The following is a 21,796-nucleotide window of genomic DNA, read 5'->3' as shown; positions in this document are numbered from 1 at the left end:
CACACTATTAACTCTCTCTCTTGTTCTTTTATGCCTCCCATACCTGAATTTGTAACGTGTTCCACTGTAGGGCTTATCACAGACCATCAAGTAAAGCTTGAATGCATTTGATATGGATGTTAATTGACAAGCTGCAGACCTATTTTGTGGTCAGAATTATTTATGTTTGTCATGAACCAGAGAAAAATCCCTGAATATACTAGAATCTGTCTATCATGGGTGAGCCACTCTCAAATTACAAGTGCATTGCACCTATAGCAGATACCAAGGGATTAGCAATTCCTTTACAGAAGATCTACTGTTGGTTTGACAATGGCTCCACACACACCTCTCCTTCTTAACTAAGTCCCCTTCCATCACTGCCATGCTGGCAGGCCGCTTCCTCTCCAGCGTCCCCGAGTCAGAGTCATTTCCAGTGTGAGATGAGTGGTTGGAAACTGGGGTGGCAAGAGGTACAAATGCTTCTGATACATTAAAGTCCACCTCTGTAAGAAGAAAAATAAACAAGTGTATGAGACATACAGTACAGGGGTCAAGAGAGCTTTAAAACACCCCGCTGGAAAAGGAACCTCATTCTTCAGTCTACGAGCCTTCACTAATTCACAAGCGGAAGCAGCCCCAGGTGCTTTCGTCTTCTTGAGGATAATTTATGAAACCAGGAGGTAAAATAGCAGAACTAGAAACAGGGGATATGATTCATATTGTGTAAGTTTACACAATTTTTCTGCTTTTTTGTGGGGGAAAAATCTTGAAATACAGAAGAGAACACAGCGTGGACATTTTAACCAATAACAAGAAAAGAGAGAGATTTACAGTTTGATACAAAATAGAAATAAAAGCAACATCAATATCATACTGACTACAGTAGTTTTTCAAGAATCATTTTCTCAAAGGAAATTTTGGGCAGAATGTCAACATTCATTCATCTATCCCATATTTACTCAGCAACTAAAATGAGTGAAGCATGATTCTTGGTGTGGGGAAAACAGTAGTAAAGACAAGATAAACTCTGCCCTGGCACCACAGAGCTAACACTCTGGTGGATGTGAGAACAGCACTGCTCTGATGGAAACTGACTCCAAACTGCTTGCCCGGGGAGCCCATGGGAACCTCTACGGATCCCACAACTGCAGCAAATACAGTTTGCAAACCTATCACCTATAGATGAAGTCCTAATTCTCTCACACAGGCAAGTATGACTTTCACAAATTGGCCCCAATCAACTTCCAGCTTTGCCATCTACCTTTGCACAAATCCAGGTATCTACCTAGGGAAGCAAAAAACCCTCCTCCAGGTGGAAAACTACTTTATCTTCAATGTCACCTCTCTTATAAAGCAATCTCTGGCTCCCTTTTCTGAGCACCTGACTTTATAAAATCTTTCTCTGTCCGTTTTTTAAATACATCATGTATACAATTTATCTGTTTATGTGGCCCTCTTCATGAGTGGCCTGAATTCCTACCACAAGAATATATGGCATACAATGGGTATTCAATGTACAATTACTGAATGAATAACTCTAGCGTTGAGCGAAATAAAGTGAAATACAAAATAACATGGCTACATTAGGTCAAAACATGAACGCAAATGAACAAAAGCCTAGAAAGAAACGTGTAAAAGTGAAGCCAATTATGTAATCATTAAGAGATTACTAATGTATTTTCTTCTTAAAAAGGACTTTCCCCACTATTATAATGTTGCTTTAGCAGTCAATAAAAATGAAATCAAAGAAGAAAATTACCTTCAGGGAAGAACCAGTCGGCATGTTGAATGATTGGTTCAATCACTGCAACTACATGAACAGATGTGGCTGCTGCCATTTCAGCAAGTGTTCTGCAGAGGGAGTTCACAAAATTATAATACTTTCCTTTGGCAGCCTCTAATTTCCTCAGTTTGTATCAGGACAATTCAATTATTTTTACAGGATAAAACATCTAAGTACAGATGAAAAATAATATCTAAAAGGACCTGGCCTATGAGTCTGGCATGGATCACCCAAGAAGAAAAATTACCAACTTGGTTGTTGACGCTTAATCTGCACTGTAATAACAACTATAGTGCCCATTACACACGCACCTACGAGCAACTAAAGCCAGTAAACAGGCAGTGTGTCAAAATGCAGTTTTAAATTTGTCTGGAACAAGGGTTGTATTTTCCCACCAGAACGGTATTGCACACAGTAGTGACCTTCTAAAACCCAAGATCATCAAAAACCAATTTTGCCTATAATAGAACCAAGAGTATTCATTGTTACATGTCTCTTAATATATCAGAAAACCTGAGTTCTGACATTTACACCTAAGGTTGTCATATATATGGATTGGTACCAAGATGAATGTTCACAAAGTGTCCCCTGCCAGGGCTCAAAAGGGAAAAAAGCAGGAAGAATAATTTTCCCTGCCTTCAAAGTGCTCCTACTACAGTTGGGAGTCAGAACACCATGAAGGGAAACAACTGCAAAGCACTGACATTTACTGAATCCCTATCAGGAGCTGGACACCACGATCTGTGGCTCATGTTCTTCACCCCATTTAATTTAATTTCCCAACAATCTGTTATGAAGCCCATTTTACAGGTGAGGACATGGACCCCTCCAAAGCGTCACTCCAGGTCTGACTGCCCCAAACTGACCTCTTTCTTTACTCATTTGTCTTCCCACCAAGAACATTTTCTCAATTTACAGGTATAAGTTCTAGCTAGTTTCAAATTCCAGATTAAAATGCAACTCTTTAAGCAAGCTCTCTTTGCAAATCATCCTTCCTATACTTTTACACTGCCCTTCCTCCACATCCTAGTACCACCCCATTTGATTCGGATCACTCAGGACCAAATCAGAGGACCCTGCTGGATTTGGGAGGAACTGTCTGCTCGTGTTTTTTGCAGATGTTTCTTTTTGCAGAACTAATGTCTATCGATTTGCAAGAACTTTTTATATTTTGTGGGTATTTGGGTATTTGTAGAGCTAATGTCTATTGATTTGCAAGAACTTTTTATATTTGGTGGGTATTTTGTGTGTATTCTTTAGTTTGTGAACTGCCTTTTATTTAAGGTGCTTCCTAGCATACAGAAATTTCTAGATGTTATACAGCCAAACATCCATTTTTTTAAATTATCATTTCTTACACTGCTTTTATGCTCAGAAAATCCTTCTCCATTCCAAAAGTTAACAAATATTTACCTACTATATTTTTTGGCTTCACATTTTACATTTAACTCTTTTGTCCACTGGAGTTTATTTTGCTATAAGATATGAGGTATGTAGCTAACTTTGCATATCCACTTATCTTTAACTTTACTTTATGGTATTGGATATTTGCTAGTAATTTTACAAACACTTTCTGAAACAAGATTGGGCATATGTGAATAAAGGAAAGAAAGAATAAATGAATGAAAGATTGGTTCCAAAAGTCACTGTACTTATTAATGGAAACTTGAATTGTTGATGATTTTACTAAGCAGATCAACAGTAAGGGAGGCAGGCAAGGGTGGTGATGGTTAAAGACACAGGCTCATACCCCTGGCTTCACCACTTGCAACCTTAAGCAAGTTACTTGTTCTTTCTAAGTCTCCGTATCCTCTTCTATACAAATATAAGAACAACAATAGCACCTACTTAAAAGAGCTGTTTGTGAGGATAAAATGAGATAATCAAAGTGCCTCCAAGAGAACAAACAATCAAGGTTAGCAATTTCTTAGCCTTCTCGCTGCTCTTCCAATTCCTCCTCTGTTCAATCTACACTTCTGAATGCCAACAAAATCATCTACATTGTGATCACATGATTTCCCTATGTAGGAATTTCGGTGGCTCTCCAGTGACCCATAAGATAAATTCCCAACACTTCTGCAACATATATGTGGCCCTTTATAATGTGGCTCTGATCCATCAGTCACAGCCTCAGGTCCCCTGGGCACAAGTTATACAAGACCGTGGGACAGAGCCCTCAACTTTAGGGACCAGGTCCTTATACGGCCACAGTGCCTTTGCACATCTAGGTCCCTTCTGCAGGAAACCAGTAATTCATCAAGGTACAGCCTAAGTGTCATTTCCTAACCACAGCATTCCCTGCACTCAGCCTGAATTATATCTCCTTCACCTGTGGTTCACACATACTTTATAATGTCTATGGTATCATACACACAATACACAAATGTGCATGCATGCATATCTTGTTGTTCTGTAAACACTGATTTGCCTGACTGCCCAAGTGCAGGGACTCTGAGGACTGGGACAATGTCTCTTACATCTCTGTGTGCCAACATCTGGGATACCACCGTGCTCACAGCAATGCTCCCGGAATGCTGGTTGAATAGAAAAATCAACTTCAGAACACTGTGCAGTGCATCTTAAACTAGAATGTGTATCCTGAGTTATATCTCAACTCTTTTCATCAGGTGGAAAGAAGAAATTAAAATAATATGATATGGGAAAAAGTTACTTACCCTTCATTTTTGGCCCACAACAAGTTAGGGCCTAACACGATTGCAATGTTGCTGGGAGTCATTTTATTAATGTCACTGGTCTGAGCAAGCTTTGCAAGGAACTTGATTAAGTATCTATGAAATGAAAGGGAAGGGAGAAAGCATCCACTCTGAAAGAAATTATTTGTACGAGTATTATCTTACTGCCCAGTTGGCTCAATCCCAGATGGCTCAGGTGCTAACCTACAGAATATCACCAAAAAAGAATCTGGAAGTGGGTTAAAAAAGAACTTTTACAAATTTCTTGTCTCTTTGTTTCAAAGAACAGATTAATTTAGGGTCTAGAAGAGGTAATAAAAAGCTCATATGTAAATCTCAATGTTTTGACCTCTATTTGCTTTATAATTCTAATCCATTTCTACTTTATACCCCACCTATTTTACCCCTAAATAAGTTACAACAATGTGATTAACAGTGAGTAATATATTTTTTAATACAAACATAGTAAAAAAATATATTGATGTATATGTATATTGCTTAATAAACTAACACTTAAAGGAGACTATATTTGAAATAAATGCTTTATGCTGAAATTATGAAAATATCCAATTTATTTTATAGATACACTGAATAAATTCAATGTATCTATACATTGCCAACCAAAACCTAGGAACATTCCAAGTATCTATCAATACGGGCTGGCTGAAAAAATCATAGTACATCCACATAGTGGAATACTACGCACCTTAAAAAATGTATTATGAACTGATATGGAAAAATCTCCAAGATGTATATTAAGCAGAGATGGTAAGGAGAACAAACTCTATTTTACCCTTTGGTAAAAAAAGAAAAACTGGGAGAGGGTGAGGAAAAAGAAAATATGTATTGATGTACATTTTAATAAATGCATATATATTAACTCTTGCTGGGAAGCTATATAAGAAACTGAAAACATCAACTGTCATTCAGGAAAGGAATTAGGTAGCTGGAGGACAGGAACAGGAAAGAGATTTTTCACTATACCTTTTGTACCTTTTGAATTTTGAACTATGGAAATGTATTCTATATTGAGAAGCCAATTAGTAAAACTATAAAGAATACAATAAACAAAATAAAAGGCCAAACCCCAACCTATTAAGAAGTATAATTCAGTTTCCACTATAAGACACTGAATAGGTTGAGAGGCTATGCAATTCCAAGATAGGTATATTAATGAATCAATGAGGAATATTATAAAGATTAACCCTCATAAGGCAAAGTTGATATGCAAGGTGTCAAAAGGGAATATCTATAGATTGAATTATGAATCCCAATTTAGATATGTTCTTAACCTACATTTCTGTGGGTGTGAACCTATGGTAAATAGGACTTCAGGAAGATGTTACTTTTAGTTAACATGGGACCCAACTGAATGATGGTGTGTCTTAATCAGAATTATTGGAGGCTTTATAAAAAGAACCCAGAAATCACAGAAGAGTAGAAATGAGAGGACCTCATCATGTAATAAGAAAGCCAAGGAATGCCCAAGGACTGCCAGGCAGCCAGCACCCGAATGTTGCCATTTTCAGGGAGAAAGTAAGCTTTCTGATATCTTGATTTTGAACTTCTCTAGCTTCAAAATTGTGAGCAATAAATTCTCGTTCTTTATGCTAACCCATTGAGTGGTATCTGTCACAGTGGCTCAAGCAAACTAAGACAGTGATTGAGCCTGACACTGTACTTCAAGGTTATGTAACATAGCAGACATATCACCTATAAAGTATTTGTGGTTTATGACCAAGCCTTCTAAAAAATTTTTTTTGTTAGGTTTTAATCTTTTTTTTTGGGGGGGGGGGGCATGGTCTCGGAATAAAACCTGGGTCTCCCACATAGAAGGTGAACATTCTACCACTGAACCACCCAGGAATCCTTTTTGTTCGATTTCAAATGATTTTATTCCCTGGGGGTTTCCTTTTTCCCCTTTCTCTATGTTTTTTCAAAGTTATGCTCTAAGTCAAAAGAAAAATAAAAGTTAAAATCCAGAAATTTATTCTTTAACAAACTTTACTGGAAATATGGTTATTCTATCAAGTAACATATATCTCCATTTCCTGAAAGTTTATTTAGCATGATGACTTATGTTTTGTAAACAAACTGTGTAACATACATGAAAAATGTCATTACAGAAAATGAACTATTAATTTTGACTTTCACATACTGCACAATTTAGACTCCAAATCTAACAGTCACAAACTTTTCACAAGAATTTTTTTCCATTAGCTGCAGTACTACAGCAATAAGGCAACTTATCTGTTGAACATAGACATGATACTGATACTTCACATGTGCCACAATTACATACATCAAATCCCATCTGAAGCAACCCCAAGTCGTTCCACAAAGTACTTCCTAATGTGCCAAGTATCTTTGAATTAAGTGGCTACTAGACTGGGGATCAAATATATCCTCGCTCCACAGTCACTCTAGCTCAATGGCTTAATCTGCAGAATGCCAATCATACATACCTAAAGTTAACAAAATTTTGCGGTGGTAACTTCTGACACGTCCTCCATAAGTCTTGAAGTTTTTTGTCTTGATCCTGCACACTGAGGGAGAAAAGCCTTTTTATTTGTAATGGTTCATTAAAACACTTATGAGTTAGTAATACCTGTATTAATATGCCATATTAACAGCGATGCCTCCCAAGGACAGAGAAAGCATGGTTTAAAAACAGCAAAGATTTTAGAAATAAAAAGATCTGGAGTCAAATACCATATTCATCACTAACTATTTCACTCTGAGCAGTTAATTAACCTGGTCAGGACTTAATCTACTGATATGTAAAAATAGGGATAATACTGCTGATTTTGCCGCATTATTGTGAGCTTTGGCAATGTATCATGCAAACCACCTACCCCAATGTCTGTACACAGGAGATCACTGGAAATCCTCTCTAGAAAATGTGTATATTAATGTATGGCTTTACAGAGCACAGATTTTCTTATTCTAAGTGTAGCCTCACCGCAGATCAGTTCGCTAAGCTCAGAGGCACCGAGACCTCCATGCCCTTCCTTGCCTTCAAAGCTGCTCAAAAGTTCCAGACAGAAGAGCCGTTGCTATCCTGAGGCAATTGAAGAAGCTCTTCTACTATACACTTGTAACTTAAACTTTCTTTCACAGTCACAAAAACAGAGAAGCTAAGAGCAGACTCAATTCTGCCCAGTAGTAACGGAGAGTATATGACGTTGTCTGTACAACCTTTGTAAACCTTTGGACTTAAAACATCCCTTCAGAACTGATTAAATCTGGAGAGCTTTGGATAGGAGTGAAACATAATTATACTTTAGAAGTCAGTTCATATGTCAGTGGGATGGTGGCCCATATTCACATTTCTCAAGTAAAGAATCAATACAGCAATAGGTGGGAAGCTTCTGGAAAAGTTCAAAAGGTTATTTCCTCATGGAGATGTATTTAGGAGTCTCACAGCAGAGAGAAAAGTTATGGTTTCAGAGGACTGGAGAAGAGTACCCTTATAAAAGAAACTACAGAACTCTACTCTTAATTCAGTTTTATAAACATTAATGCTTATAACAGGTCAGACTCTGTGCAAGGTTCCAAGGAGACAACTAAGGACTTATCCCTGACTTTAAAAATCTCACCATCTACCAGGGACAAAATCTCTTATCCCACAAATACAGAATAAAGCTCAAAATGCAAATGCCTGGTTAAGGTGGTAGAGGACAGAATCACATCACATGAAGGTAGAACTGATGAGACTAAGCAGCTGCTATCTAATCATGCCTATTTGACAGGTAATGGCGACAACATCTACAGTTGGGAGAAGGAGATAGAAGAGGGGGTGATATTTGTTCCTCTTCCCCTAGAGATGAATTATCAGGCAGACCCGAGAAGAAGTGAGCCATCACCATGTGAGCAGAGGTAAGGAGGAGGCATCTGGCCAATGAGAAAGAAGCTTCTTTCAACTCCATACATAATGTTGTCCTACTGAAAACAAATGTTTCTAAGCAGGTTGATGTTAGGGATGGGGGGAAACAGGATGAGACATTCTGGGTTTGAATCCTGGTTCTGTCAACTACTAGTGGCCTTGGCTCAATTCCTTGGCTTCCCAAGCCTCAGTTTCCTCATCTTTAAAATGAAATAACAACACTACCTGCCTTTCAGGATGCTAATTAAGGATCATAGGAGGCAGTGGGTGCAAAGATTACTAAGTGCTCAGTAAATGTCAACAATTATTACTAATAATAGCATTATCAATATTATTATCACACAGCTGGGTTTCCACGCAGCTCAATGGGCCAGCCTGGGAGGGATCCTCAGTTACAGGGTTTGTGATCAGCCAATTCACTCATCTGGGTGTCACTACACATCTTTATTCATATAGATATTGCAAATTTAAGCCAGTGCATAAGTGGTAACCTTCCTAACCTAACAATTATGATATGCAATATTCTCACTCTGAATTTATATAAGAACTGGAACACATGTTATTTAACAAATATGTAATTTTAATGTTACTTTATCTTGAGAGTAAAATAACTTACAAAAGGTGTGCAATGTTACATATCAAAAGGTATACATTATACAATTTTCTTTAATTCTTAATACTCAGTGTTTTGGGGTTTTTTTGGTTCTGTGACTTGGATGTGAACCAAGACTCAGTGTTTTTTAAACTTACCTTGCAACTTGGGTCCATTCTTCATATAGATTAAAAGTCATCAAAGGTTCAGGCAATTCCCGTAAGTAGGACTTTAAAGCACCTGAAATTATTAATCCTATTGAGTATGAAAACTGGTAAGGCTGGGAATCTTGGGGCATATTATTTCGCAAGTTGAAATGATCTTAATTATAATCTTTCAAGATACACAGAACAAATCATGATTTGGCAGGGGAGGCACTAAAGAATGAAATGCTTTTAAAACAAATTTCATCCCTTACAAAATATATTGAGAGATTAATAGAAAGTAAAATTAACTTAAAAGCCATCATCTTAATAGACATCATTTTTCCAGGTAAATACAGATTTTGGGGTGAAAGAAGGAAAGAAAATACAATTATGTCTTCAAATACATGAAACAAGATACCTTCACCATCATGTAATAATATGAAAAAGAAAACAAAAAGACAGGAATAGAAAAAATATATGTGTGTATATGTCTACACATGTATTTATATATTATACAGACATATGCATACACACACTTTAACATTAGGGAACAATATCAGGAGACTATTTCAGTTTTTTTAGCCACTTAAATCTATAAATTAAAAATGGATTTTTTTTGGTAATGGATAGATGACAGTAATGGTAGCACAGTTTTATGAATGCAATTAGTATCACTGAATTCTACTCATGAAAGTGGTTAAAATGGGCATTCTGCATTGTAGTTAATGTATGTTATCATATTAAGCTTTTTTTCTTTAAAAGGATTTTTTAACAGATGATCTGTCTGAAATAGTAGCTGCCCACCACTTTGAGATCAACTTGATTCACACTCACTAGAGCTCACCTGCTACAGCATGGGGGTCGGAATAGAACTCATCCAGATGAGAAGTAGAACAGTCTAAAGCAGCTTTCAGTTTCTTTAACTTGGAGGCCCCAGCCCCAATTCTGAAAAGGCCCTAAAGACAATTAAATGCCATTAGCATCAAGTGAAAGTTAGGAGCCGCACATTAAGAGCAGCAGCTGGTCTAATGGAAGACCCCACCTTACCCTCTTACCCCCCGACCCTGCACAGCTCCTCCTTCAGGGCTGCAGGAAGATCGAAGGGGACTGGGTATATCCCCCAAGCAGGGACAGGCAGGGAATAGTCCATTTTTAATCAGCACTATAGCTCTTGCTATGTCCAACTGCTAAAATATCTATCTGTTGGAAATCTATCTAAAAACAATATTTTATACATCCACAAGATTGATTTCCCATAGATTTTCTAAATTAAGGAATTTTTTTTTAAATTGATGTTTCAAGACCATTATTAAACTAGGTTGCTAGTTATTTCACTGCCCTTCCCCTACTTAGGAAAAGAAGCAAAAAACACAGGCAGGGCTTCTCAATCTCAGCAGCTAACACCGAGCCAGATAGTCTTTTTTATTCCAGGGGGCTGTTCTGTGCATTGCAGCATATTTAGCAGCATCCCTGGCCTCCACCCACTAGATGTTGTGACAATCAAAATATCCCCAGAAGTTATCAGATGACTCTTAGGGAGCAAATTCACCCCCTGTTGAGAAGCACTGATCTAGGCTATTAGAAGACCAGGTCAGGAGGTGGGAGGAGTGGGTGGTGAGTGGAACAGACAGAAGGGAGTCTCTGGGTATTTCTTGATCTAGGTGCTGGTTACACTGATAGTCTTAGCTTGGGAAAATTCACTGAACTGTTCACTTAGGTACACTTTTCTGTTTGTACATTACATTTCAACAACAAGTTTTTAAAAGGAAAAAAAAATTTTTTTTAGTTGTGTTTTTATTGTGGCTCTACCCTAGCCATGTGACCTTTGGGGTTCACCTGAACTCCCTCTATACTGATTTCCTTATCTGTACTAAAAGAGTCAAGAGACGTGCTCCGTTTGGTTTATGGATTTTTCTGAAAAGGATCCCATAAAGATGTGAGTTGCTCTATCCTTCAGAAAAACTGCATAGCGCTACACAAGTGTAAGATTCTTGTTCTAGATGCTTGCCATTAAAAATTTATACTCATGAAAGCTCTGGTCCACAGGGCATAACGAAATCCATTCTTGTGAAGCACAACCAGCTCTTAAAACGAAATTATTAAATAGGACAAAAACAAGTCAGAGTGCACTGCAAGGAGGAAAGGGGAATGCTGTTCTGTGAAACCTCTGCTTCATCTACAGACAGGTGGATGGTGTTCAAGGTCTCAATTTAAAATGGACTTCTTACTGTGGATCATAGTGACAAAAGTGTGAAAGCCACAGCCTGTACAATATGGACGAGTGGTGTGAGGAGGGCAGGGAAAAGGGCAGAGGGAAGGGTACGGAGACCTGGCACACTGAAGTACCTCTTACCTCCTCCTTCATGCCTGTCTCCAGGAGCAGCATGACACAGGCTTCGATGGGAAGTGCGATTTCACGCCCACTCCTCTTCAAATGTTCTTCCAAAGGAGTCCCAAAGGCCGGCTTTTCTGCCCATTTATCTAAAGCAGCAAACCATTTAGTAAGACACCCAGCAACCTCATGGTATAATTATTTTCTCCCCAAACAAATAAATGGGATTTTTTTTTCCCCAGCAGACTGGTGGCTGAAGCTTTGGGAAGAGGGGAAACATCTATTCTATTTATTTTTGTCATTTAACATTCATTCACTAGATCACAAAATAGGGGGCAGGCTGTGGAGGTCACCCATGGAGCAGAAGCCCTGCACACCCAGCGTGACGCCTGCCGAGGGCTGCCCTGCAGGAGGAGTGGGGAGCCCCTGCCCCAGCCCCAGGCCCACAGTAACACAGGGGGGTGGTGACCTTGGCTAAAAGAAAGGATTCGTCTAAGCATACTGTTTTCACTGAAAATAAGTTTACTTTAGCAATGCAAAGCAGCACTGGCCTTCTACTTAGAGGACAATAAGACTGCTACAATGTGAAAAAGGAAATACTCTCTTAAAATTTCAAACACAAGCTAAGCATTTGTCAGAAAGGCTGGAGATGGTCAACGTGAACTCTTATCAATGCGACATCTCCATGACATGCAGTGTTTCCAAATGCCAAATCCCCAAATAGGACCAAAAACTTGTAGATTCAAAAAAATTACTGGATCAGCAACCCCAAAGCAGCAGTAGAGAAATATCTTTATATCATTTTCAGGCATTTACCCTGCTTTATTCCATAAAAGATTTGAGGCAACTTAGCAGAAATACATACAATAAAGCAGTAAAATAGAAACAAAAATTTAGAAAATGAATGTATTAAATTAGAAGAAGAAAAGTTTGACTGGGTTTGGCCTGCCTGTGGGAGCTGTAGAGATCTGATGCTGTGTGAGCACTTGGAGGCGAAAGAGGGAAAAGGAGCTGGTGAAAAATACTCTACCTGGTGAAAAATACTCTAGTGAGAAGAACTTAGGCCTTTCTTTGGCCATTCTGATATTAAAAATTTAGATTTGAAGAAGGCAATATTTACTCTAGTGTGTTCTTGAACACTGCTTATATACATAAAAGCAGATGTATGGGACACATCCCACAATTTGCATGTAGGGGAAGGAAGAAAACAAAACCCCACAAATCCATAGACCTGAGAGCTTGTGAAAAGTTAAAAACTGATGGAAAGAGAAAGTGGGGCTGAAGAAAGGGGTGAGGCGAAGGGCAGTCAGGTGCCACTCTCAGAACCGCCAGGAGCCCCCAGCCCCAGCCCCAGCCAGCTGAATTTCTAATAGGAAAAGCACACAGAGGACCAGGTTTCTGTGAACAGAGCTCTGTGACAGTCTTTAGAGAGGCCAGTCTTTCCCTTGAATACTACAGCCCTTTCATTTAAGGCAGTGATTCTTAACAGGGGTAGAAAATGGCCACACCCTTACCCTAGGGGCACATTTCAGAATCACCCAGTGGAGTTCTCCCAATGACCCTCACTACCTCCTCCACCACATGCCCGACCCTGTGCTGCTGCTAGGAGGGGCACACTCAACCCCCCAAAAGAATTTTCTAATAAATACTGAAGGGCATATGCCCTTTCCACCTTGGTATAAAGTCGGTAGAGAACAAAGATAAAGTACACTGACCTAGAAACAAACCTGCCTGAGGCACTCGACCCCTCAAAGAACAGACTTATTATGTGCCAGTCACTGCAGTGGGCACCAAAGTTCAGAGATAATTTCCCAGCCTCAAGGGGGAGGAAAGCAATCAAATACATACATGAAAACATTTAACAGTAATTATTAACAAGACAAAACACATTAATGAAGTCAAGGAGAATAAATGATATAGACAAGGGGTCGCAAGTGCAAATGTTTTACAGAGGTGGAAAAGCCAGAAATCAGGTTTGTTATAGTGAAAGCATCTGGTTTTTAAATCATGGCAATAAATTAAAAAACAATTTTTTAAAAGGAGATATCGCTATTTGCAACTTCTGCTGTAGATTGTAAATGGTAGAGCATTTTAGGAAACAAAGTGGTCACTGTTGGCTTAAGTTGTCAGAAAGGCTTCTGAAAGGAGGTTGAGTTTAGAGGGCATCTTGTAAGATTGGTAGGAGTCAGAACAAGAAAACGGTAAACAGTTCTTATGGAGGGGAATGTGTTGAGAAAACACTAGGGGCCTCGAGCCTGAGATTTTACATTTTATCCCATAGTTTCACACACAAAGCACAAGATACAGAGTAGAGGGAGCAGTAGGACTCGCGACGGAAGAGGGGATATTAGAGGTACAGCACAGGAAAGAATGCACAGAACCCAGGGACAAGATGTGAACATCTGGAAAGGAAAGGAAAAAGAAAAAGGAAAAAGATGGCTCCAAGGTTTCAAATCTGGACTGCCTGGAGAAAGGTGTTAGGAAAAAGAAAAGGAAGAAAAGAAAGGACAGCTGGTGTTCAGGGAAGGATCAGTTGGCTTTCTGAGATACGTTGTTTTAGGTGAGAGTGAGCCATCAAAGGGAATTGAGGCTTGGAAGGCTGTATTAAAGATGCAGATGAGAGTGGAAGCTGTCAACTGGGGGATTTCTACAGCAAAAGGGGTGAGAGGGAGGAAGGGAGCAAAGAACAGAGGAGCAAGAACTGACCTCAGAAACGGCTGACTTCTGAAGGAGGAGCCGAAATGGAGCGAACAGAGCAGAAAAAAATAAGTGGAACGAGGACAAAATTTTAACAAGGAAGAGAAGGTCAAAGCCTTTGTAAAATACTAGGATCTGACAACTAAGAGGTTGCTGGTCTCTTGAGAACTGTTGGGCTTTGTTTTGTACTGCTCTGAAATAGCAAAGTGATTAGAGGGTTAAAGGATTGGGAAGGTAAATGGAGGTGGCAGGTAATGAGTTATTAAAAGTCTAACAGAAAAATGAACATAAATGAGATTAAAGGAGCTACTGTGCTTAGAAGAAGGAGGCACTAGATAAATGTGAACTGCTGTGGATGTGAAATCACGGTCAGGAGGGTGACAGGAGGCAGTGGGGTCTTGGCAAATAGTTTTTCTATAATAAGGATATGCTGAGTTTTTCTGAAAACAGAGAAGAGGCTAACAGAAAAGAAGAGATAGACAAGACTAAGAAATAAGCACAGGCAGAGATGGGAGGCGCTGAATTCCTGGGCTTAGGTGACGAGACCAGCTTAGAAAAAAAGACGGATCACCCTCCCTTCAGGGGCTACCCCCCTTCCCATGCCAGCTGTCCTGGTTACATCCTAAAATTCTTCCCCACTCCCTTCCAGCTCCCCACCACTTTCTAACAGACTTCTCTGGGGAAAAAAGCCCTAGGAGCTAAAAAAAAATAGGAGCTAAAAAAATAAAGCACTACTAAAAACTCTAACCTTCTCCGTTTTGTTGGTGAACTCTTTCAAACCAGACTGTAAGCCACTCAAAGGCTAAGATGATGTTTTTACTCCTTTGCCCATGCAGGGCCCAGCACATAGTAGGTATCTCATAAATACACACTCTCAATGCTCTGAACTTGTCCGGCAAGAGTCTGCCCTTTGGAAGGCTAAATGTTAGCCAGCAGCTTTGTACCTTTGCACCGTGACTGAACACCATCATCTACCAATTAGGAAACCGGATCACTTAGGAAAGCAAGGGCAGCTCATCCAATAAAGAATAGCTAAGAAAATCAGACACACTGCGCCTGACATCAATGAAGACCTGGCTACACAGTCAGTCAAGATATGGAATTTTCTAAATCCTTAAACCAAAAAGTTTTGGGCACAAAGCCTTTTGAGATTTTCAGGAGAAAAAGTAGAATTATTGGGCACACATGGGAGGGCGCCAGTGTCCATGCATATCCACAATGCACACCTCCTTCCCCACTTGCACACTCTTTCACAGAGTTACCACACTCAGCACCTAGCTGCTTCCTTTTTCATCTCAAGACCAATGATTGTGCAGGGAAACCAAAGCACCAAATCAGATCTATACCATGAGCAAAAAAGTGAAAACAGTAATTTCTGCCTCAACAACTTCTGCTGATCTCTGCTGGTAAATGCTCTGATCATTGAGCAGAGAGAATTCAAATTAAAAGCTCAGATACTCGATATAAAACAGAACATCAGGGGAAATTTCATTACACTCATTACTTGTGGGTAAGATCTGCACTCTGCTTGAGTATAGTGAACAAAGTATTAGTGCTTATGAGTAGAGTCTTGTGTGAAGACATGTGAAGTGTCCTTTACGGAGTCCAAAGCAGGTGGTCATGGTCTTATCATTCAATCACATTTATTAGGTAGCTGATGAAGTGGTATCAAGTACTGGTTTCCAAAATTTGCTTTTGGAAAGTCCAGAACATTTTCCCTATAATGTGTGGTTTTGGAGTTACAGAGCTAGAATTAAGTCCTACGGAACAAACAGCTGACTTGGAAAAGGATAATTTTTCAAGCCTATTTAGATGACAAAAAAAGATACATAGCACTCCCAAAAGGGACAAGCTTTCTCTTCAACTGAGAGTTTCCCAAGAACTGCACATTTTCTATTAGTATGTTAATTTGGGGGTTGATGAAATTAAAGAATGAAGCAAGGAAAGATTACATTATGCTGGGAAACAGTACCCTCCTAGGCAGAAAGGCTGTATCCAAAGGAAATGCATGCAAAGGAGTCAGGGTGAAGAAGAAAAGGCAAAAGTGGCAGAGGCGAGAAGGAGGCATCAGCCAGCACGCAGGTTACATTACCTTGATGGGCTCGCATTTCGGGGAGGGCCTTTTCTAAGACTGCTAATGCTTTTCTATGGTAATCTGCTTGGGCTTCTAATAACTGAGAACAAACCCACATTCAAAAACAAAAGTAACGTTAGCATCGGATGGACACACACACACAATGGCTGAGCAAAACCAAAAATGAAATATTTTGCAAAAAAGCTACAATGATTCAATTTCTATGCTTTCACTATTTGTCAATGGGAAGATGCTTACCGTAACAAAGAACTTGCCATACTCCCCTTCTTTGGCCATAAAGTTGTACATGTCTGCTGCAAGTTGATCCTAGGTAAGTAGAAAAGAAGATGTGTCATTGAAAAAAAGATGAAAGAAAACTGCATTTGAGAACTGATCTCCAGGAAATGGAGATCAATGGAAAAGCAAAAGTGATAGAAACAACAAAAATTCAATGTCCATCAACTCACTGGTGTACAACCACAAACTGGAGCAACAAAAATGGATTGACATGGAAAGATTCCAAGATATATTAATATACCTAGTTAAAAAGCAAAGTATAGAGCACTGCTTACGGTATGTTACCATCTGGGTAAAAAAAGGAGAGAAAAAAAATATTTTTGTCATATATGTATAAAAATGTTTCTGGAGTTAAAACAAGAAACTAGTAACAGTGGTTATTGCTGGGATCAGTAGAAGGAGGACAAGGTGGAAGAAAGATTTCACTATATACTGTTTTGTACTTTTAGATATTTTAACTAATATAAATGAATCACTTATACAAAAGAAGAAAAAATTTTTCAATGAGATTAGGCAATTGGCTATGCATACATACATATACATACAGCCACACATACACACACATAAATACACTACCCTGTTTTTGGCATTAAAGAGCACAAGTTAATGTGAATGCCCTCCATTTATAAAAACATCTAGAAAGAAAGAGACAGGGAGGGAGGGAAGTAAGGTGGGACAGATAAACTAATGGCCAGGAGGATAAGTGTGGACAGAAACTGGACATAACCTCAAGTGGGTTTGTACCAGTCCTGGTGCCAAGGTGTTTGAGTCTAGCACTCATCGAGGACACAGGACAGAAATGAAAGGCTTGGGCCTGGAAAGGTGAGGAACTAGAGCTGAGATGCGCACACATTAAGGACTCCCAAGGAACTACACCCTCAGTGAAAGGGCAGGTTAGAAAAAAATTCACTCATCAGCAAATGGAAAAAAACAGGAAAGCTTCTGGATTAGGCTGGATCCGGGAAAGACCTGCACTTAAGATTTTACAAACATAGACCACCTCCCATGAGGACTCGAGATTTGAATTTACTATTTATAAGGCCCAGGAACCCTCCAAATTAGCAGGATTAATTATTTAGACTGGGAGACTCATTGGGGAGACTCACTCCCAACCCTGGGCATTCCATAGATAAAGCCGTCTTAAAAACTAAGCCTACAATACAAAAACCACAAAACACACGACAAAAACAATCTAATCATAAGGAAATGTCTACCACAGAGAACTTTAGAAAACAGAATTATGAGAGACTTAAAATAAATATATTTAAAAGGATTAAAGACATTAAAAAAGAAATAAGCACTAGAAAAGAATAATGCCCTATCAAAAAAGGGCAGATTTAAAGAATCAGAATTTCTGAAATGAATAGAAAATATCTGCTTAAATTTTCACCATTTGAATTACTGACAAGCCATAGTATGGACGTTGAGACAAGAGACATCAGCCATGTGGAAAAGTTCACAGTTTTGATGGTCACTGGTGTGGTTAAAACTGAATCAAAGGTGTTAAGAGTGTTTTTCTTTCTAATACATGATCACAAAAACAAATGTAAAATCTACTGTTTTTAGCACTGAAATTTAAATTGTGTGATAGGTTCTAAGTGTCTAGAGTGCAACTGATGCTTTCCCTGAACTGTTGAATTTTTTTGAAGTAGAGTTTTTTCATGTTTGATTTGAATTTGTAAAAAACAAAAATATCATTTTTGTAATTTCATTGACAGAGTTCTCTGCACATCACCCTTTCTGGTTGATAGTAATTAATTTGCCATCACAATGTTTGGAGCATGATTCCTCGCAGCTACTATCAGAATGACTAGGCTTCTTGTTACCCATAAAGGCCTTTGAATTAAGGAGAAAAATTGAATTAGAAGGTGGCAGAGGAAGAGCAACTGGAGGTCGAGAAATAAAGGAATGATATGGTGGGGAGGGGAGAAGGATCAGAATTGCTTCCCTGTGGTTCAGGAGGGTTGTTCCTTATTCTGACAGGCATTGGGATCTTTAGCTGTCAGTGTTGGTGCCAAATGCAAGTAGTGCCAATTCAGAAGTAATTAAAGATAGTGGCCAGTTCATCCAATATTAGAATTAGGGCACAATTTTGAAGTTATTCACTCGGTCATTTTAGATGGAAAACTTGAGATTACTACTGATTTGGGTAAGACGTTATAATTGTGTAGCATCTATAAAATCTGTTGATCCATTTCTTCAACCATTTTATCCTCTCAAAGATGAATGAATTTTCTAGTGGTTAAATAAAAGAACAAATGACAAGGAGTAGATTGTGACTTTTTCATTTAGTTCTTAGAATATTGTTTACCACCATCCTGCCTTCCTTGGTGTAGGTTAGTCCATTTGGAAATCAGATGAATATTATCATTCAGTTTTTAATTAAAATGTGCAAGAATTTGCTGCAGTTTCCTCAAGACAGTTTCACATGGCCATTAGAGTCATTCTCAGGGTTAAGGAACGTAGGCAAATATCTGCCTCAATTTCTCCTTCACTGATAAGTTTTTGAAGAGTTTTGAAGAGTTTAGGATTTTTCTCAAAAGTATGGTTGTAAGAGGATTTTTAATCAGGTCTTACTATGTATGCATGTGTAATTTCTGCAGATATTTTCCTTGTAATTTTTCAAGAATAAATGATCACACAATTCACCCAGTTAGCTAATACATGGAACCTGACCCACTGTTTGAAGAATTTGTGCTTACTTGATATGAGAGCTAAGGGAAAATATGTAGCTTGAGGAAACTGGTTTTAGATAGGAACAGGAGACTATTAGCTCAACTATGGAATTTTTGGAATCTGTTCTCTTGTATATGAATTTTATTGCAATTAACATTGTAATAGTAAAACCCAACGATTGCAACTCTTAAATTTCTCTAGCTGTGTTATGGTTCTTGAACTTTTTCTTCAGAAAACTCAGGTTGAAAGAAACTGACACTTTGTAAATAAGACTTGGCTTTCATGACAAATTGTTTGAATTAAAGATTATATTAAAAGGATTTAAGTGCACTAAATGTGTAATGATGCAAATGTAGAATATATAGTGGGTGAAGTAAACTACCTCATATTTCTTTGAAGGTTTTGTAGAAGCACAATTAAATATTTTAAAATGACTTTGTTACACATGAGCCATCAGGTGTAAAAGAAGTCTATATTTCTAAGTCTGAAGGACAAGGAATAAATGTATTATGCTGGCAATAGATTCATTCTTCATTGTTTGCATGTTCTCCATCAAATCCACAATTAAGTACTGTTTCTGTCATCAATATAACACCCTGAAGCAAAAAAAAAAAAAAAAAAAAAATCTCCAAAATCTGAGAAAAAATAACCAGAGCAAAACTGGTGTGCCTTCTATTGATTTCCGTCTTGGCAAGTGTTGAAAGCAAAATAATTTTTTTTTTAATTCTAGATAGGTTTTATCAGGTTCAGAGTATATGGGGAATGGAGTCCTTCTTTTACCTTTTATGTCTTCTGTTAACATTTATTATGTCTTATTCAGAAACTGAGTCTCAAACTGAAATGCCTTTGAGATCAGACACTTCTATAAAAGTCCTTTGACTTAAATAATTCACATTTGTAGTAAGTTTTATTTCGGTCTGTATTCAGATTCCTAATCATAGCCCATAAGAAGAAATGTGATTTTGATATTGGATTTTGTTGATGTGCTTGTGTCTATTCATTTTTTTCCCCTTTAAATTACAGCCATATAGTATATTTTCTACTTTGTTATGCCTCTTTTATTTGACGGGCATGCAGTGGGTGTTTCTCGGAATGGCCAATTTTTATTAAAATATTTCTGGAGGAGAGAAAAAAGTAAGACACTAGGCCATAACGCACCAGCTCAAACTCCCCTAATTGAGTAGCCGCATTCTAGACCTAGGTTTGACCAGGTGTGGAGAAGACTGCTGTGTAAGTGACACTGGCAAAAGCTACAACTCTAGAGTGTAGCCCAAAAAATAAAAATTAAAAATAAATAAATAAATAAATAAATAAAAACGAAGAGTGTAGCCAGTGTAAGACTATTTTATTAGAAGCATTTTTCTGAATATCATCTTCTAAATACAAAAGTTATAGCCTGATGTCGTGAGTTCAGTTTTAAGTCTTACCCACTACATTATTTTAAGCAAACTATTTTACCTCAGTTCATCAAGTTTTGTTATCTTGTAAAGTGAAAACCGCATGATGAAAATGTTACAGTCCTAACATTATCTTGTAGAATAAAGCAATTATTTTTGAAAGATACTGAATAAGGGGAGGAAAAGTCTAAGTCAATGATCCTAAGACATACTTCTGAAAATAATTTATCACCTCAAATGACATTTGAAATACCTATTTAGATCATAAAGCCCAGATTTAGCTAGCTAATCAGGAATTTAGTTTATAAGATAAGAAGGTGTATTTCTTGCAAATTATGAATCAACTGTCCTAGAAATATTTTTAAAAATCTGCCCTTTCCTATGGATATATCACGACCATTTTACCACATATTAAATCTTTAAATATAATCAGTCCATTCTAGAAAACCTATACTATTCCATTGAGCTATTATTGCCTATTCTGCATTATTCTAATTCCTGTAACTTTATAATATGTTTTACCATGGTTTTCTCTCCTTTTCCCACCTTTTTTTTTTTTTTAGCTACATGGTCCAGAATCGAACCTGGGTCTCCCAGATGGAAGGCAAGCATTCTACCACTGAACCATCCATGCACCCTCCCACCTATTTTTTATTTTAAATAAACAGATATTTTGCCAAGTTTTAAAAAAATACCTCATTTAAATTTTTCTAAGTTATTTCTTTTTATGATCATAAAGTAATATAAATTCTTGGGAGATAAAGAAGGAAGAAGAAAACAAAAATCAACATTAATATCACTCGAGTATTCTGATAGAAACTATGTAAAACATTAATAATCTGCAGTATTTGACTTTCATCCATTATTTGCAAAAACTGAAAGACTGATGTAAATACATATATATTAGCGAATTCTTGTACCTTGCATTGTTCTACTTTATTTCCAGCTTCATCCATCTCTTCCTTTAGGGTATCTATTTTTGATGGAAGACCCTGAAAGTTGGTTCCTGAAGATTTGTGAGCTTGGTTCCACCTATAAAACAACGGGGTAGCCAATACCTAAGAATTAGCTATATAAACTTAGTCCCACAGAGTCAAGGACTTATGGAGACAGACACCTTCCCCAACACTGAATGCACCTCAAATGAGTTTCATTACTTAGGAAGCCAGCTTCCTTCAGCCTTATCCTCTAAGAATGGAAGCAGGCAAAAAGGCATTAGCATCCACCACGACAGGACAGGT

General features: G+C 38.0%; 1 protein-coding gene across 3 annotated transcripts in view; it reads right to left on the bottom strand.

Moving 5' to 3' along the window:
* Nucleotides 1-21,796, bottom strand: part of ARHGAP17 (Rho GTPase activating protein 17) — a 92,823-nt gene that overhangs the window by 22,357 nt on the left and 48,670 nt on the right. For all 3 annotated transcript variants that reach the window (XM_077141497.1, XM_077141499.1, XM_077141498.1), the window contains exons 7-16: nt 21,476-21,587; nt 16,444-16,512; nt 16,204-16,285; nt 11,436-11,563; nt 9,927-10,038; nt 9,095-9,176; nt 6,924-7,004; nt 4,441-4,554; nt 1,742-1,833; nt 329-485 (exon numbers count right to left, since the gene is read on the bottom strand). In XM_077141497.1, coding sequence (XP_076997612.1) covers nt 329-485; nt 1,742-1,833; nt 4,441-4,554; nt 6,924-7,004; nt 9,095-9,176; nt 9,927-10,038; nt 11,436-11,563; nt 16,204-16,285; nt 16,444-16,512; nt 21,476-21,587 — 1,029 coding nt within the window. The remainder of the gene's footprint in view (nt 1-328; nt 486-1,741; nt 1,834-4,440; nt 4,555-6,923; nt 7,005-9,094; nt 9,177-9,926; nt 10,039-11,435; nt 11,564-16,203; nt 16,286-16,443; nt 16,513-21,475; nt 21,588-21,796) is intronic.

This window comes from Tamandua tetradactyla, chromosome 23 (assembly GCF_023851605.1).
Source record: "Tamandua tetradactyla isolate mTamTet1 chromosome 23, mTamTet1.pri, whole genome shotgun sequence".
NCBI lineage: Eukaryota > Metazoa > Chordata > Mammalia > Pilosa > Myrmecophagidae > Tamandua > Tamandua tetradactyla.
Note: the sequence above shows the minus strand (reverse complement) of the source record. Positions and strands in the feature narration are given on the sequence as shown.